The sequence below is a fragment of the Odocoileus virginianus genome, chromosome 9 (assembly GCF_023699985.2).
Source record: "Odocoileus virginianus isolate 20LAN1187 ecotype Illinois chromosome 9, Ovbor_1.2, whole genome shotgun sequence".
Classification (NCBI taxonomy): domain Eukaryota; kingdom Metazoa; phylum Chordata; class Mammalia; order Artiodactyla; family Cervidae; genus Odocoileus; species Odocoileus virginianus.
The window spans coordinates 70,668,487-70,688,031 of record NC_069682.1 but is presented as its reverse complement, the minus strand read 5'-3'; the positions used below and the strand labels follow the sequence as shown (position 1 = coordinate 70,688,031).

At 47.7% G+C, this 19,545-nt stretch overlaps 1 protein-coding gene across 2 annotated transcripts in view; it reads right to left on the bottom strand.

The window, feature by feature from the left end:
• EYA2 (EYA transcriptional coactivator and phosphatase 2) overlaps positions 1 to 19,545 on the bottom strand; it is a 256,976-nt gene that overhangs the window by 25,828 nt on the left and 211,603 nt on the right. For both annotated transcript variants that reach the window (XM_020887209.2, XM_070472728.1), the window contains one exon: positions 16,860 to 16,949. In XM_020887209.2, the coding sequence (XP_020742868.1) occupies positions 16,860 to 16,949 (90 nt within the window). The remainder of the gene's footprint in view (positions 1 to 16,859; positions 16,950 to 19,545) is intronic.

The following is a 19,545-nucleotide window of genomic DNA, read 5'->3' as shown; positions in this document are numbered from 1 at the left end:
AAAAGGCAAAGAAACCGTTTCTCCCCTCAAAGCCTCCAGAAGAAACCAGCTCTGCCGACATCTTTGGCCCAGTGAATTGATTTTGGACGTTTGACCTCTAGAACGGTGTTGTTTTAAGCCACTAAGTGTGTGGGAATTTGTACAGCCGTCACAGGAAAGGAATACACGGACTTTTCTGTTTAAGGAAGTGGAGAGGGGCTTCCTGCAATTGGCAACCAAGAGGCAAGAGTGATGCCAGTGTCCCCAAGGAAGCCACATGCAAGTCCCACCAATCCTGTGGAGAGCTCACCTCCATCATAAAGTACATTCAGGTGAAAGACCCATAAGGCAAGAATCACGAGTGCGCTGGGCTTGCCACCATGGTACTGACTAGAGCTCAGGCTCTGGAATCTGATCGCCTGGGTTTGGATCCTGGATCCAACCACTGCCTAGCCGTGTGACCTTGAGCAAATGACACAGCCATCCTGAACCTCAGAGGTCAGACTGGCAAATGGAGATAATACCGGAACCTGCTTACACGGCTGAAGAGAGAAGAAACGCCTGGTGCTAAATAAATGGTAGCTTTGATTATTGTGTTACGATTTGTAAACATTGGCATTGGGGTTTTTGCAAGACAATTTCAGGGGGTTAGAGACCTCCTAGTAAAGACTGTTAGAGAGAGGAGACACAAATGGAACTCTGAGCCTGACCTCTGAGAAAAAAACTGGTTCTTACATCCCTGGACTCCTGATAGGAGGAGACACGCTGGAGAAAAAGATGGTGCTATCAACATTTTGAGCAGATTTCTTTTTACACAAGGAGGAGGCTGGAATTTATCTTTGAGGACAGGAGCTTTGCTGGGGGATAATGGGACCACCTTCCCATCACTTGTGAAAGATACACAGAGGGAACCGGGGGGCAGGGTGGGGACAGTCGCACCTGGGGAAGCCTGGGCGGCTTTGTGGGGACCAAGGTCGGAACCTAGAAGAAGGGGTGGTGTGGCGCTGATCCCTCCCTGGCCTCCTCAAGGGGCTGTGGACTGGAAGGGGGTTTGCTGACGCCTTTGGCTTGGAAAGAGGTTTGTGCCCAGAGTCCCTGGCCTGCTTTGCCCAAAGTGCTGGGGCAGCGACAAAGTAGGACTTGTGGGGTCCAGTGGCACGGGACCTGGCGTGTCTGAGGTCCCTGGGGGTGGCTGGTGCGTGGACATGCCCGGATGGCAGCGGCAGCAGGGGGTCCACCAGGGGCTTCCTTGGGGTCAGCCCTGGGCAGAGGGCAGAGGGTAGCCAGACCAGAGGGCAAAGGACACGGCAGACGCTCAGCGGCGACCCCAGTAGTAGTAGCAGTAGTACAAAAAAGTGGGAAAAAGAAAAGCTGGGAGGGCACGGAGTGACCGCTCTTTGAGCCAGCAGACATCTGGTTTACACCCAAACCGTTTCTACTTACGATTCCATATCGCCTTTCTTTCCACGCACCCAGGATTCTAATCTCTTGGTATAATTGATCCTCGTCCCTGAGACGGCGTGTCCTTTCCTAAAGAGCTGTGATGGCATACCTCTAATTGAAAAGGTTCTATAATCATGTTATCTAATACAGTAGCAATCAGCCACATGTGGTTCTTTATAGTTAGTCAATTAGAATTAAATAGAGAACTTCCCTGGTGGCCCAGTGGTTGAGCACCTGCCTGCCAATGCAGGGGACAAGGGTTTGATCCCTGCTCCAGGAAGATCCCACATGCCACGGGGCAACTAAGCCCATGTGCCCCAACTACTGAGCCCACGCACCCTAGAGCCCAGGCTTCGCAGCGAGAGAAGCCTCTGCAGTGAGAAGCCTGCGCACTGCAACGAGAGAGTAGCCTATGTTCGCTGCTGCTGCTGCTGCTAAGTCGCTTCAGTCGTGTCCCACTCTGTGCGACCCCATAGACGGCAGCCCACCAGGCTCCCCCGTCCCTGGGACTCTCCAGGCAAGAACACTGGAGTGGGTTGCCATTTCCTTCTCCAATGCATGAAAGTGAAAAGTGAAAGTGAAGTTGCTCAGCCGTGTCCGCCTATAACTAGAGAAGGCTGTGTGCAGCAGTGAAGACCCAGTGCGGCCCAAGATAAATAAATAAAGTAAGTTTAAAAATTCCATAGAAAATTCAGTTCCTTAGGTCTATTTCATGGGCTCCGTAGCCAAATGGAGCCAACGGCTACCATACTGGATGGTGCACGTTTCCCATCACTGCAGAAAATTCCACCAGAAGCGCAGCTCCGGAAGGATAAAGGAACAGGGTGGACAATTTCACTGCTGTGTTGACAGGTTCAGTTAGGGGAGAGCTTGCAAGCTGGCCAGGAGATGTACCTCATGTAGCCCAAACTGTCTTAAAACAGTAAAACATTTTTTGGAGCAACAGCCGTCTCTCTCCCTACCTCTCTCCCTCACTTCCCCTTCTTCCTTTCTCTCTCCCTTCTTCTCGCTCTTTCTCTGTCTCTCCAGATTTTCTGCTACTTTGAGAATTTACATGCTCTGGCAAGGCAGGGCTTGCATGCCTGTGTCCTGACCATCCACAGCCTCCACTGGGTTTTCCTCACTTTGCCTCACCTGGGCCCCCGTGGGCATCCTCATTTGAGACCCCTGAGCCAGAGCAATGTCATCTAGACAGAAGGATCCTAGGGCCCACCATCCTAATAGGTTAACGAAGACTGTATTGAAAAGCCAGTGCTGACTTCCGAGACCAGGCACCGAGGAGAAATTAATAGCAGATTTCCCCCCAGTCCGTTGCTTTGCCTGAAATTGGAAAAACACCGCCCAGTGGCCCCCGGTCCTTCCCTCAGGCTTGAAAGCTGCTCTGGGGGGTCACCCAGGCTCTCGGGCCCCCCGGGCAGGGTTCCCTGCACTTTCCCTGATGTCAGGGGAAAGGCATGCGAGAAGGCTCTGGTTTTCTCATCTGCCGGGGATTGTTGGGGGCGCTGAAGTGCGACAACAGTAGCGATCACATTTCGGGCTTAATAAAATACCATGACGCTCAGCGAGACGCTACCTCATACCCCGCCAGCTGACCTGGATCGAGTTACCTGCCGAGCCGGCACCAAGGGGAGCGGGACAGGGCGGAGGACGCGAGGATGGGGCTGGGTCCTGGGGGAGAGGACCCCCGGCTCCTCAACTGGGCTGCACGGGGCGGACGCAGGCTTCTCAGGCTGAGGATGCAGCCTCTCACTGCCCAGGCTGCCTCTGGCCTCTCTGCATTCCAAGTGTGACTCTAATTTTGGTGGGGGTGTCTGAGCGGGAACGCCCTTCCAAGACAGAGTGGGGGGTTCCTGTGGCCTCGACGCTGGTGAGGCGCAGTGGGGCCGAGGACTGACACTTTCTCACCCAGAGAAACACACACCACGAGTCCTGCGCAAGGAGGCCGGTCACCCCAGTGAGAAACTGGAATCACCTGCGGTTCCCTCAACTGGGTCACGGCGGAGTGAACTGTGGTATATCCATTCAGGGAACTCCTACCCGGCCGCTCAGAAGGAAGACGGAGCTTGTTAGGTTAGCACAAAGACGTCCTGCAGCGCAAAAAGCAGCAGACTAGAGAACGAGACAGCCAGTATCACCGGGGTCTACACTGGTTAAAAACCACGGGGTTTCAGAGTCAGACACGACTGAGCGACTGTGAACGGAACTGGAAAACAATGAGATACTATATACGAATGTATCCATACACATAAATGAAGATGGAAAGATCTGGAAGATCATAAATCTGATTGGAAACAGGTACTTATGTCAAAGGGAAAGAGAATCTTGGGAAAGAGTTTCCCTTGCCTCTCCCACCATGGTCTAAGCCATGATTACCTCCCACCTACACCAGGGGGCAGCAAACTATGACCTGGGGGCCAAATCTGGCTGGCCACCTGTTGTATAAATAAAGTTTTATTGGAACACTGCCGTGTTCATTCACTTACTTACCGCCTGTGGCTGATTTTGTCCTACAACCGGAGAAGTGAGTAGTTGAGACAGAGACAGTCTGACCCTGAAAAACTTAAAATATTTACTCTCTGGCTCCTGACAGAAGAAGTTTGCAGGCCTCTGACTCAGACTATTACAATCACCTCTTCATTTCTACCCTCCACCTTTCCAGCCTAGTTTCCATCCAGCAGCCAGAGGGATCCTGCTAAACCCTAAGTCAGATCCTGGCCCTCCCCTGCTCAAAACCCCCCAGGGTCTTCCACCTCCCTCCGGGTCCTTACCCTGACTCAGGCCCCTCTTGTCTGCACACCCTGCCTCATCACCTTCCACCCCCCATCTCCCAATGCACTGCAGACATAGTCTCTGCTCGTCCTTCAACAGCTCTCAGCCTCTTGCCCCAGGGCCTTTGCATCTGCTGTTCCTTCTGTTCTGAATGCTTTCCCCCTCTCTCTTTCCAACTATCTAAAGCCTGCAAAGGTTTGTTGATATCACTGCCTTTGTTAAAAACTGCCCCAATTCTACCCCATTTCAGGACAAAAGTTTCTCTGTTTCTGCAATTTGTGGGGCCTGTAGGATTAATCTAGGCCTGACCCACTGGCTGATTTGTTTCATCTACTAAACTGGGAAATCAGAAAGGTTGTGTCCTTTTTTTTTTTTAACTGGTTTTTGCAAGGTCAGAGAGTACAGTACAGACTCTGGGATCTGGGTCAAATTCTGACTCTGCTACTTACTAAAAGAATGAACTTGGACAAGGTATTGAATCTTTTTGACTCTCAGCCTCTTTGTCTATAATTGAGCTGCAAAATGGTACTTCCCACATAGGGTTTTGTAAGGAGTGAATGAATCAATACAGATACAGCACTTTGAAAAGTCCCCCGACTGTAGAAAATACCACATACACGTTTGTCTTAATTACTGCTAGTGTTACTATTGTGAATTCCATAGCCTCAAACTGAATTGAGTTCACCACTGCAAGAGGTTCATGGATGGTCAGTTCTGCCGATGAAACAATTTAGAAGCAAAGCAGAACGCTGTAGTCTTCAGTCAATCCAATGGACACGTCAGGATGCTACATATTAATACATCTTAGGGAACAGGGCGGAAGAGAACTGGGGTGGACACATTCAGTTTCACATGGCCTTGACTTTGTAGTTGGCCTTCAAAAGCCCATCCCTGGGCTCCAGTACCAGCCCTGCCTTTTCCTAGGTGTGTGATCTTGGGCAAGTTACTGGATGAGTCTTCTGTTTTGTTTTTTTTTTAAAATAAACTTTACATTTTAAAATAGTTTTAGATTTACAGAAAAATTGTGACTATAGTATAGGGTGTTCCCATATACCACACGCCCAATTTCCCTCATTGTTAATATCTTATATTCAAATGGCCTGTCACAATTAATAAATATCACTACATTATTATTAGCTACTGTCTATTGTTAATTCCATTTTCCCACTACCGTCCTTTTTCCCTTCCAGGATCCCATCTGGGGTACCACGTTATATTTTTTTGTCTTTTTTTTTTTTCATCTTGTCTCTTTAGGTTCTTCTGGACTGTGATAGTTTCTCAGACTTTCCCTGGTTTTGGTGACAGTTTAAAGGAATGCTGGTCAGGTATTTTGCAGAACGTCTCTCAGCTGGGATTTATCTGATGTTTTTCTGTGGTTAGACAGGGGCTAGGGGTTTTGGTGAGGAAGATCACAGAGGTCAAGGTGCCACTCCCAACACATCGATCGCATCAAGGGTACATTCTATCAACATGAAGTAACGCTGGTGATGCTGACCTTGATCACCTGCCTCAGGTAGTGTTCCTCAGGTCTCTCCACTGTAAAGCTGTCTCTTCTCCCCCACTTATTTACTTATTCAATCATTCATCTGTGTCAGTATGGACTCGCGGGTACTTACTTTATACTTAGGGTTGTGTGTTTCCTTAGTTGCTCAGTCATGTCTGGCTCTTTGTGACTCCATGGACTGTGGCCTGCCAGGATCTTCTCTCCATGGAACTTTTGAGGCAAGAATACTGGAGTGGGTTGCCATTTCCTACCCCATGGGCTCTTTCTAACCAAGGGATCAAACCTGCATCTCTTGTGTCTCCCTGCATCAGCAGGCAGATTCTTTACCACTGTGCCACCTGGAAGCCCATACTTAGGGTTAGATGCTATGCTATTTTAATACTCAAATTGTTCCAGTTCTAACCATTGGGAACTCTTCTGGTCAACTCTTGTATCCCTGTGACTTACCACATCATCATGGGGTTTTGTGAGTATGTCCTTAGTTTGGGGGACTGTAAGATGTTTCATGTTATGTGTCTTCCCTGTCCCAGCCCTAGAAACAGTCACTTATCCAAGGAGCCCTGGTTCTTTGCACTGGAAAATGGTGTTGAAAAGTCAAGATCTGGGTGCTAGGTATGCTAGTTGCTACAGGAGTGTCATTGCTTCTGGACCCTCTTGGACTTTTGCTTCTGGGCCTTCAAGGTCTCCAGGATCTTAACATCATGATATACAGTTATTGCATCCACTTGTAGATGTGTAGTGTGGCATGTGGCTGGCCTAATAAAGGCTGTCAGTTATAGTCCAGACCCCTTTCTTCACCAGCATGGAAACTGAAGTTCAGGCAGGATCAGTGGAACCTACATAAAGAGTCACAGGGCCTGGGAAAAGGTGTTACGGGATTGCAGGAGTGCCTCACCTTTCATCATCAGTGACAGCAATGTATCCTTTTGTCCTGTGGTCAGAGTTCAGAGTTAATTTCAGGGTGACGTCAATCTCCTCAAATGCATGGGAGAGCATCCCCTTTGTTTCTCTGCTCTGCAATTTGTGGAGGATGGGATTTACTGATTGCTTCCTTGACTGTTGGGTGGAACTCCTATTTAAAACCATCTGGACTTGGTGCCTTTTGAGAAATGTACGTCTTTATCCACAATTTCAGTTTCTCATGGTCATTGATTTATTATATTTTTAAAAGAATTGCCCCTTGGGTTAATTTTGATAATTTGTACCTTCCTGAAAAGTGTCAACTTCATCCAGGTTTTCAAGTTCACTGGGATAATATTGCTCTTGGCGTTCTCCTAATTGGGGCTTTCCTGTTGGCTCAGAGGGTAAAGAATCTGCAGGCAATGCAGGAGACCAGGGTTTCATCCCAGGGTCTGGAAGTTCCCCTGGAGAAGAGAATGGCTATCCACTCCAGTATTCTTCCCTGGACAATTCCATGTACACAGGAATCTGATAGCTACAGTCCATGAGGTCGCAAAGAGTCGAACGTGATTTAGCAACTAACATTTTCACTACTCTCATAATTAAAAAAGAAACACCAAGAGGAACTTCCCTGGTGGTCCAGTGGCTAAGACTCCACACTCCCAACGGAGGGGGCCCTGGTTCGATCCTGGTCAGGGAACTAGATCCCATATGCCACAACCAAGAGTCGAATGCCACAACTAAAGATTCCTTATGCTGCAACTAAGGCCCAGTGAAGCCAAATAAATAAATACTTAAAAAAAGAGAATCTCCTCTGAACCTATAATAATGTCCACTCTTTCATTCTGGATGTTGGTTACTGATCTCTTTTTCTCTTTTTTTTCTCCTTGTTTGTGTTTACCAACGGCTTACCTACTTTAATGGTCTTTTCAGTTACCAGTTCTTATGAATTTTCCTGGTTTCTCTAAAATAAATGCAATTTAACATTACCTGGATTAGACTCTGCCTTCATCCTACAGGTTTCGCTACTTTGTATCCTTGCTCATTTCTGAACAGTAAGCCTGCTGACAAATACCCATCAAAATCCTTTCTGATAAAGCTGGTGACAGCTGGGCTCTTCCTGCTGACCTGCTCTGCTGTGGTCCAATCCCATTACTTTTTGTCCTTGGCTGCTGGGAGACACGAATGCAGAAAGGAAGTTGTTGACACACTGGCTTTAGACAAGTGACTCAGAGTGCAGACGGACCCTCTGCTCACTCCTTCTCCTCTGAGGCAGGTATATTTTAGGCGTGAGTTTGCTTAATCCTGCCTCTAGATTAGCTAGCGAGAGGCCTGCTTCCTGGGAGGTAAACCGGGGCCAGCTTTGTCGTGCTGTCTGCATGTTTAACTTCTCTGAAGAGCGTTAAAGAGGCTGTGGCCCATGTTGCGTGAATGACCAGTTAGGCAAGACGTCTTGGAGAGCAGCTCAGCGCTGACACACTGAAATATTATTCTCCCTGATAGCTTCTGCAGAACCATAAAGCAGATGCTTAGCAATCAGGCCTGTGTCAGGCAGGCAGCCACGGCCTGCCCAGACTCCAGCCACTTCTGAGTACCCCTGCATGATCCTTCCCAGAGCTCCAGCAGCATCTAGAAATGTCCTCCCTCTGGCCCACCCGCCTGCCTGGCCAGGCCTGAGTCGGGCCAGGGATACCTTTTGCCAAAACCTTTCCGTTGATCTCGTTTCTTATGAAGGACTCTTTTCTTCCACCCACTCTGTGGACCTGTTCTCCAAGTCACCATTCATCTCAAAATTGTATCTTCTATGAAAGATAAATGTCCCAGCCTAGAAGTCCGCTTGGCCCGGGATCAGCCCTCCACTCTGTTCTCACTAGCTCTGTGACCCTCGAAAAGTGACCTCTCTGGGTTTCATTCTTCATCCATAAAATGGACTTAAAAAAAAAAAACCAACTCCTTTGCATGGTACTTGTGAGATTTCAGTGAGAAAATGCATGCGTGATGCCGGGCACAGTGTTAGAGCTCAATACAAGTCAGCCCTGAGTAAGTTAACCTCTCCGCCGCAGTTTTCCCATCTCTAAAATGGGGATGCATAACAGAATCTGCCTCTGTGGCCGCTGTAAAGGTTAAATGAAGGCACACAGGTGAGCCCTTCAGTGTTCACCTGAAGGGTGAGCATTCGGGACATGTCAGCTGTCACTGTGATTGAGTTTATTATTCCCAACAGTGCCCCCTACTCAGCTCCAACCTCTGTCCATGTCCTACTTTATAGAAATGCATTTAGATCCTCTGTTTATTGCTTTGTTCCTGTTGTGGGGGTCGGCGGGGAGAGAGGGTGCTCTAGTACTGTAGTGTGGTTTAGGTTGCTGTTATCTGTGTGACTTTTGCATATACAATGCGAAGATGACATGCTAATTCACAGAGGAGTTTTTCATCTTCACTTTCTTCACGTACACTGGGAATTTATTGTCTTGCTGTCATTCTTTTTCCAGGCTTCCTGGCACATCTATCCTCCCTGCTCCCCTTTACCCTCTGAACCCACTGTCTACAGCCCTGTGCAAGTCGAGATTTCCCACTGGGAATCTCTGCTCTCAGCCAGATGGCAAGCGCTCTCCTGGGAGAGATCGCACAGCACAGCGGATGCATGGAAGGGCTCTGGAGCCAGCTGCCTGGGTCTGAAGACTGCTGCTGCCAACTGTGCGATGCTGGGTTGTTCACTTAACCTCTCGGTATCTCAGTCTCTTCATTTGTAAAATAGATGTTATGGACTTAATGTTTGGGTCCTCCCCGAATTCATGTGTGGAAGTGTGAACCCTCAGTATGGTTCTGTTTGGAGAGGGGGCATCTAAGGAAGTCATTAATATTAAGTGAGGTTGTAAGGGAGGGACCGTGATCTGATAGGATTAGTGTGTTCATCTGGGCTTCCCTGGTGGCTCAAGGGTAAAGAATCTGCCTGCCAATGCAGGAGACACAGGTTTGATCCCTGGGTCAGAAAGATTGCTTGGAGAAGGAAATGGCAACCCATGCCAGTATTCTTGCCTGGGAAATTCCACGGACAGAGAAGTCTGGCGTGCTATAGTCCCTGGGGTCGCGAAGAGTCAGACACAACTTAGCAACTGAGCACACACACTCATAATAGGCAAGAAGAGACTGAAAACTGGCTAGCACACACACTCTCTCTCTTTGTTTTCTCCTGTACACACATCGAGGAAAGGTCACATGGAGACAGTGAGAAGGTGATCTACAAGCTAGGAAAAGAACTTTCACCAGAAACCACATTTGCCAGCCTCTTAATCTGAGACTTCTGGCCTCCAGAACTGTTGATCCCTCAGTCGTGTCCGACTCTGTGTGACACCATGGACTGTAGCCCACCAGGCTCCTCTGTCCATGGGATTCTCCAGGCAAGAACACTGGAGTGAGTTGCCATTTCCTACTCCAGGGGATCTTCCCCTCCCCGGGATCAAACCTTTATCTCCTGCTTGGCAGGCAGATTCTTAACCACTGAGCCACCAGGAAGCCTAACACAGTGAGTCCAATGAGGTAAATGGTCTGTCCTGTCCAAGATGATAGCCGTCAGCTTCATGTGGCTTATTACATTAAAATTACTTAAGTGAAGTGAATTCGTTCAGTCGTGTCCAACTCTTTGGGACCCCATGGACTGTAGCCTACCAGGCTCCTTCCTCCATGGGATTCTCCAGGCAAGAGTACTAGAGTGGGTTTCCATTTCCTTCTCCAGGGGATCTTCCCGACTCAGGGATCGAACCCAGGTCTCCTGCATTGCAGGCAGATGCTTTAACCTCTGAGCCACCAAGCAAGCCAGTTAAATACAGTTAAAAATCCAGGGCCTCGGTCACACTAGCCATATTTCAAGTGCTCAGTAACCTCAGGGAGCCAGTGACTACTGGGCTGGACAGTGCAGAAGAGAGCATTGACATTGCTTAGAAAATTCTATTGGACAGCACTGCTCTAGAATATTGGCTTTCCAGTGGTTGACTGTGACCTTCCATAAGAGACACGTTTTCTATCACAGAGAGATTAAATGACTGAAACAGAACTGATCTCACTGAAACAATTTCTCAAACAGTATTCACTACCATAATTTGTGATGCCCTCTTACCATACCTCTTTCAGTCAACTCTCCTTTATAAGTGTTTAAAAAATTGGCTTCTAATTACTAGAGAAACATAAATCTAAACTATAATGAGGTGTCACCTTATACCAGTCAGAATGGCCATCATTACAAAGTCCACAAATAACAAGTGCTGGAGAGGGTGTGAAGAAAACCTCCTACACTGGTGGTGAGAACATAAATTGGTGTAGCCACTATGAAGAACAATATGGAGGCCCCTTAAAAAACTAACAACTGAGTTACCATATGAGCCAGCGGTTCCACTCCTAGGCATGTGTCGGAAAAAAACTCCTGATTCAAAAAGACACACACACCCTGGGTTCATTGCAGCACTATTTACAATAGCCAAGACGTGGACGCAACCTAAGTGTTCATCAACAGAGGAATGGATAAAGAAGACGTGGTACATATACACAATGGAATATTACTCAGCCATGAAAAAGAACTTACTAACGTCATCTGCATGATGTTAATTACCATACTTAGTGAAGTCAGAGAAAGACAAATAACATGTGAGATCACTTTTATGTGGAATCTAAACTATGATACAAACGAACTTATTTACAAAACAGAAACAGACTCACAAACATAAGAAGCAAAGATATGGTCACCAAAGCGGAAAGGGAGTTTGGGATGACCAGATATACAACACTATATACAAAATAAACAATAAGGATTTATATTTAGCACAGCGAACTGCATTCAATATCCTGTAATAAACCATTCTGAAAAGAATATGAAAAAAAAATGTGTATAACTGAATCACTTTGCTGTACACCAGAAACTAACACAACACTGTCAATTAACTATACTTCAATAAACCAAACAAACAATAAATAAAACCTTAGCAATATCTAAGCAATATTGCCAATGATATCACTGGCATAATGTGCTAGTCATTCCCCTCCTCCCCCTCAAACATTAATAAGAAAAAAAAAAAAACAAGTTTAACAACAAAAAATATTTTTTTTTCAAGTAAATGTAAGTTACATGTAGCCTGGGTCATGCTGAACGCTAGGTAATTCGTAAATACCGTGGAGTTGACTAGGTGATATGTAAATACAAGGGCTCCGCGTAGCATTTCTCAATGGGGTGCCCCTGGCATTTTGGGTGGACCGGTTCCTTATTGCACAAGGTCTTCCAAAGTACTGGGTTATGTGGCCTCTCCGGCCCCGCCTGCTGGAAGCCAAAAATTCTTCCCTTTCATGTGATAACCCACACTTCCCTCCCATTTCCACACTCACTCTCCCCCACTTAGCACCTGAGAGCTAGGGAAGGTGGGGGAAAGCGAGGGCCGGCTGTCTCTCGCCTGAATCTAATCTGCCCTGCCGCACTCACCTCTTCACCCAGGGGCCCCGCGGACGAACGGCATCGCCACCCTTGCGGTGCACTGAGCCCCGAAATCTCGCCAGGGGGCTTGCCCCCCAGCGCCTGCACTCACTGGGACGCAGGGCTGGGTCCCGCCCCAGTGTGGTGGGGGCGCACGCGCAGTTCGTGAGCCCGCGAGGCTTGGCCGCTCCGGAGCTGCCGGCCTGTGAATTTCAGTCGAGCCTGGCAGCCCCGCTAACTTTTCAGGTGAGGGTCCTCTGCCCTGGGTTTTACTGCAGGAGAAGAAGTTCTTGCACAAAGGTAAAATGGCCAGGTAATTGTCAAGGCTTATGCCCAAGCTCCAGCAACTGGCTGTCAACTGAGGTCCAGGTCACCCACCACTGTCATATCTTTGCCATGTCTCTGTATTACATGTTTTGTTACTGAATTATGGTAAAATCAGGGATTGGGTAAGCTAGTTGTATTTTCTAGCTCATCACACAACGCATCTAACAATTATTAATCAGTTTGCCCCTGTACCAGGACAGGTTCCCCATCCTTGTGTGGTCTCAGCGGCACGTGTGGCCACTGGTGGGGAGGCCCATCTGCTGGACGTGTACATGGAAGCAGGCTCTGTGCTGACTGCTTCCATGTATCTCCCACCATCACCATAATCCTGGAAGGTGGGCTTTTCGGATACCCATTTAACTCATGGGAAAACTGCAGCTCACACAGCCCAGGAGATGGTGGGGCCAGGAGCCAAAGGCAGACTGAGCTGATGAGCAGGTGCTTGCCCTGAACTCAGGGCACACATGCCAAATGTCCAGAGAGAAAGCTGAACTTGGCACCTACTTCGTCTCTTAGCAGTTCTCCCTCGGTGGATTCTCCCCCGTGAGCCCTTTTACCCTTGAGGCCCGGAATCACCGATTTAATGCAAAAACACTTGCTTCCACCACTGCCTTCTTTGGTCTTCTCCACCCGGCAGCCAGAGGGCGCCTCTGAACCACGAGTCAGGGCATGTTGCTCCCCTGCTCAAAAGCCTCCAATGGCTTCTGGTTACTCTCAGAATGTTATCTGGAGCCTTACTATGGGCCATATGATCTGTCTTCCCCTCCCCCAAGTGGCCCTCCACAGTCTTTCCTGCTTGGGCTCTGGCAGCACTGATCTCTCCTCCCTATTCCTGGAACTTGCCAACGTTGCCCATGCCCCAGGGCCTTTGCACTGCTGTTTTCTCTGTCTGGCACACTCTTTGCTTAGATACCCACATGATCCTCTTTTTCACCTCCTTCAGGTCTCTGCTCCAATGTCAGAGACGTCTTATCTGGCTATACCAAGTAAAATACCCCCTGGGTCCATCTCCTCCGACTCTGCTAGGCTCTCTTTGGAGCATTTCATCTGACATTTTATATTCAGTTATTTATGGTCTGTTTCCCCAACCGGAAGGTCAGTGCCTCCAGGGTGGGGGATCTTGCTGTGCATTTTTTTTTTTTTTTGGCCACTGAATTCACAGCACTTACGAGTAGGGCCTGGCAAATGCTAAATTCTCCATAAATCGCTGCTGCTTGTGGAAGCCGACCTCCTAATTCACAGACAGCACTGCAGGCTCAAAGGGATCAGACTTTGCTCCCTAAACGCCATCATCTAAGCATCGGCCCAGGAGCCAGGCCTCGCACTGGACTCCCACAGACAGCGCGCCTCTGCCCAGCCCGGAACAGCCTCCCTGCGGAGCTCCACGAGGCTGCTCTTCAGATTTTGACAGGGGCTCCCCAGCACCAGCAAGCAGTATGTTTTCACTTGTGTGAGTCTTAACTACTCCATCGAGGAACGTGGTTTCAATTCTGCCGAGGTGCCCTCAGGGCTTCTGGCACTGGGGACATTTTGGAAAAAAAAAAAAAGTGTAGAGAATAAAAACAAACTGTCTTCCCTGAGTAGCTCCAGCTGGTGATTAAGATGGTCTTCTAAGAGGTGCGACTTTGACTTTGGGGCCAGTGAGGAATAGCAGAGGCGGCAAGGTTCTGAAGATGTGGGCTTGAACTCAAACACAATGGTCCCCTCAAAATACCTGGCTCTGAGTCTCAGTTTCAACCAAGGTGGACAAAGCCCCTACTATGCATCTGCCCTTCTATTGCATGAGAGCTTCAAACGCTTATGTATTTGCCTGACAGTTTGGTATCATCGGGCTTCCGTGGTGGTTCAGATGGTAAAGAAGCTGCCTGCAATGCGGGAGACTGAGTTTGATCCCTGGGTTGGGAAGGTCCCCTGGAGGAGGGCATGGCAACCCACTCCAGTCTTCTTGTCTGGAGAATCCCATGGACAGAGGAGCCTGGCGGGCTACAGTCCACGGGGGTCGCAAAGAGTCAGACACAACTGAGCGACTACCACACACTTGGTGTCATTGCTGGAGTGTCCCTGACATCTCAGACCCCAGGTGCCCTCAACAGAGGGATGGATTCTTCATCTCCCCTGTGTCGCCCATCACAGAGAGCAGCACCATCACCCAGGTCAGGCTGAGCCCAGGAGTCTCTCTTGACTCCTCCCTCTCCCTCATCCCCCTTGTCCAACCCTTGAGCAAGGCCTCTCCACTTTACTGCCATCCCTAAGTGCACGTCTTCTTCCATCTCAATCCAACCCATTTTTCTTCTTCTGCTTGGAGGTGCCTCTATGTTAGTCCCCCAGTCTCTCCCTTCCCCCTCCTACTGCCTGTTCTCCATGCAGCAGCCAGACTGGTCACTGTGGCACATAGACCAGGTCATGTGGCTCTTCCTGTTTCATGCTCCCCTGCCCCATGGCTGTCCACAGCACTCACAATAAACCCTGATGTTTCTGGCCTGTGTCTGGCTCACGCCTGCCTCTCTAGACTCATCTCTCTCAGCTTTCACTCACCCAGTCACTCACATGCAGTCTCGTGGCCTTCCTGCCAAACCTTGGAGACATCACACTAGTCCTCACCTCAGGGCCTTTGCACCTGCTGACCCATCTCCTTTAACCTCCACCTGGCTGACCCCTGCCAGCACTCAGGCCTTGGCTCACATGCCGTGTCCTTGAGACACCTTCCCCGACTCCCTCGAGAATGAGAATGCTGTTCCCCCACCCTGCTCCCTCACTGTCACACCTGATTGTTTTATTTTCTTCACATCCTTTTCACCCTTACAAGCATTCTTGTTTATGGATTTGTTTGGCTGTTTATTGCCTGGTATCCAGGGATTTAAGGTGAATCAGACAGACATGGTCTCTGCTCTCATATAGGCAACATTCTCAGCAGGAGACAGGGAAAAACTAAATCTACCTTGGACTTTTCAACTACAAGGGCCAATAGTTTTCATTTTCTGTTAAAGCGACTTGGGTTTTGCTATGTGTGATCAGCAGAGTCTTTACTATATTAGGCTCCATAATACTTACTGAATTGAACTACCATGTGGTTTTTTTTCAATTTAAAAATTTAAGCTCTTTTTCTTTTTTTCCCTCCAAGACATGAGAGGCCTTGGTAAAGAGAGCTTGCATGTTGCTTTTGGTGAAAGAGATAGTTTTGGGCTTTGATGTTACTGGCATTTCCCACTAGTCCAAAGCTCTCTTTCTTCCTCAGCAAGTTTCTATCTCAATCCTCTCTTGAAAAAGAGGCTGGGCAGAGAGCATCAATCCCATTTCACAGACATGAGGACTGAGGCCCAAACGGCTTGTCGAGACTGGACAAACACCAGACGGATCATTTCAGCAAGCATTTCCCCTCTGGAACTCTAGGAGAGCAGAACAGAAAGGAAACCCTGCATCCTTTCCTGATGATAAATATTGGCAATGCTCCAGGCTGGCCAGGACAGATTTGAAGTTTATAGCCTCCATGTTTCTACTTCGCAGTGGAGTTCCCAGGGATTTTTCAGATTCTAGGAAAAAATATTCCTACCAGGATAAATAGAATTGTTCTTTCATAAGCAGTTATATTTTAGGTTGCCTTTATTTTTCTATCTGTTAAGCCAATAACAAGAATGTAATTTACAAATCTAGAAGATTCCCATGTTAATTTTCTTATCAGACAAACTTTCCTTACCTTGGAGAAAGCTGTTTACTCTTTCACTGGGGGAAGATGGTGCATTTATTTCCTTCCTTGCTTTCGCTACCAGGAAGCTCAGAGACAGACTCTGAATTGCTGTAGTTAACCCAAGCCAGATTTTCATTTCTGTACAATGCCTCAGCCTTATTCATTACGTGGCTTTCTATTCCTTTGTGTTTGCTTTAGTAGCTCTATTTTAAATATGTTTTCTATTTGAGATTCTTCCTCAATCTTTCGGACACAGGCAGTGTATAAACAAATGAATTAAATTCATTTCTGAAGCTGCTCTCCCCCTTCTCCCATCTCCCTTGCTCCTTGCTTAAGGGCACAGGAGCTGATACTATAAATCAGCATGCTCCCCCTCCCCTTTCTCTTTGTAAAACATGTTTTCAGGGGAATGTAAATTGTTTTTAAAAGCTTCCATCCTGGCCCACTGCTAATTATTCCTGACCCAGGAGGATCCATACTAATTTGCCTTAATAAACTTTATTAAATAGTAAATTTCAGGAGGAAGAAACTACACAGCTTTGATTGGATTAGTAAAACTGCCAGTGGACATCACCGCTAGAGCAGAGAGAAAAGCCCATTAACCGCAGAGGGAATCTGGTCAAGTGTGTTTCCAATAAGCTATGGCTGGCCACAGTCCTATGCCTTCTTAGGGGTTGCAAGCAAAAGTTTCTAGCCTCCAAACGAAAAAGAAAAAGGCAATGTCTCTGCCCCCGAATCAGATGCAGGTGATTAAATAAAGCAACTATGGAATGAGACAAGTAATCACAATTCCAAACCTCCAGGTCATTGAAGAACAGATGGGTATCTGCGAGGTTGAAGATCATTTCTTCCATCATGAGGCCGATGCGCACGGACGTCGTGGTGTCCTGTTAGGAGGAAGAGGAGAAAAGTGTGTGAGTGGAGTCTGTGTCTTCGCAGCCTCCCCTCCTCTGGTCCCACCTGTGAACGGCGGTTGTGGTCTGTCTTCATCTCTGTGGCTCCCACACAGCCTAAAATGTGTGTCCAGGTGGGCTCAGGGTGATAATGTTGCACAGCTTCTGGGATTTCACTTCTACCCTTTCATCATTTCTATTTATCCTCATCAGTGTTTAAATCCCCACCCCCACCCCAAATATGCCTCTGGAACGGCACCTGTGTTCATTGCTGCAAGAACCACAAATGGCTGGAGGAAAAGAGAACCTCTTGGAAAACAAGACATTTCAGGGAAAGCAGTATAAACCATGTATAAACTACTGGCAGAGTTGGGATCTTGGTTCTCTCTTTATACTGATCAGTCTATGACATTGCCTTCCTGCTCCAGATGTTTAAAAAAACCACTGTTATCTAATAAGAGAGGACTAACTATAAAAACACAAACAAAACCCACTGTAGTACAGCCATACCAGAGAAAACTAGGCAGCCATTAAAAAAATGGAGTCATGCTATAACTCCTGACATGAAAGAATCATCCAGAAACACAGTATTAAGGAACAAGAGCAAATTGTATCACAGTATACTGTGTAAAGGGCATCCCAGGTGGCGCTAGTGGTAAAGAACCTGCCTGCCAATGCAGGAGACCTAAGAGACGCCGGTTTGATCCCTGGGTTGGGAAGATTCCCTGGAGGCAGGCATAGCAAACCACTGCAGTAATCTTACCTGGAGAATCCCATGGACAGAGGAACCTGGCGGGCTACGGTCCTTAGGGTCACAAAGAGTCAGACATGACTGAAGCAACTTAGCATGCATGCAATTACTGTGTAAAACACAAGGTACAATAAAAGGGTCCATTCTCTCTCCCTCTCTTTCCTACACATGTAGTGTGTAGACTGCATTACTCTTCACCCATATTTGGGGTCCCTTCCTGAAAAGCTTCTCCCTGTAGGAAGATGACACATGTCAGGGGCTGGCAAACTACAGCCCGCAGGTCAGATCTGGCCTGCTGTCTGTTCTGAACGGCTCACAAGTTGAGTGATTTTTACATTTTTGGACAGTGTGTTGTATATGGCTGCTTTTGGGCTTTGAGGCTGAGGTGTGTAGTTGTGACAGATCCTTACTGACCCTAAAGTGCTGACTATCTGGCCCCCAGAAGAGAAAGGCTGCTGACCCCTGATATAGAAGTTCCCTGTGGAATTCAATGGTGACCATGTGACTTGCTTTGGCCAATGAAATATGAGCAGAAGATATGTTTCATTTCTGGTTGGAAGGGGCTTCCCTGGTGACTGGGACGGTAAAGAATCTGCCCGCAATGCAGGAGACTCAAGTTTGATCCCTGGGTCGGAAAGATCCCCTAGAGAAGGGAATGGATAACCACTCCAGTATTCTTGCCTGGAGAATTCCATGGACAGAGGAGCCTTGTGGGATCCCAGTCCATGGGATTTCAAAGAGTCAGACACAACTGAGCGATTAACACTTCCCTCCCCTTTTTTCCCCCACTTCTGATTGGAAGCTTTAAGAGCTAGTGTATGGTTTGCCAAGCTCTCTTCCCACTTCACAAGGCTAAATGTTCCAGCTACAAGCGACTTGGTCAGCTTGGGTTACAGAATAAAGATGATGAGTGTCAGAAGTACAATAGACCACAACGGACATGTACCATAAATAAGCAGGTGAGATTTGAGGCATGCTTGTTACTGCAGCATAACCTCACTGATTCCAACTGATGCACGTGGAAAATACAGAGCATACACATGGGAAATATAGTGCATACTGGTTTTCAACCCTGGCTGCACGCTTTGTTGATGTGAGGAGCATTTAAAAATCAATAAAATCAGAATGGCTGTGGGTGGGATCCAGGCACAAGAAAAGTTTAAACTCCCCACCTGATTTCAATGTGCAGTCAAGGTTAAGAACCACTGGTCTACAAGGAGAGACAACACTTAGTAATAGTCCTCATTAATATCTGTTAGAGAGTGGCACAGAGAAAGCACCTAAGTATTTCTTAACTCATTTAATCCCCACAGTGCTCTCTGAGGTGAGCACTTATTATCTTCCCATTGAACACTGAGGCTCACAAAGCAACCTGCTCAAGGTGCCACAGCTAGTGAGTGCTGGGATCTGAAGCCAGTAATCTGGTTCAGGGCAGCTCGGCTTCAGAGGAGGCCTTGGAGGGGCCAGGATTGGGAGAGGAGTAAAGGTGGCCTTGACCTCCACAAACCTCTTTTCCCAGTTGAATTTTTCACCAGAAGGCTGTATTACCTCTGTTATAAAAACAAATAATGAATGACATAAACCCGTCTTGACCCTTAGAAAAATAAAAAATCGCAGCTGGTGATCTCAGCTTCACACACACACAACTGTGAAGAATCAAGCCCAGGAACACAGCCATTAGGTGAAACACCTCATCAGGGCTTCCAGAGCCAAAGCTTAGCACGCTGGGCCCTGGCTGGAAGTCGCAGGGTAGAGTGGTCCATGAAAAATGAAGAGGAAACGGGGGAAACAAACTCCTTGGAGCCACGTAAGGAATCACTGTGTGACCTGGAAAAAGGT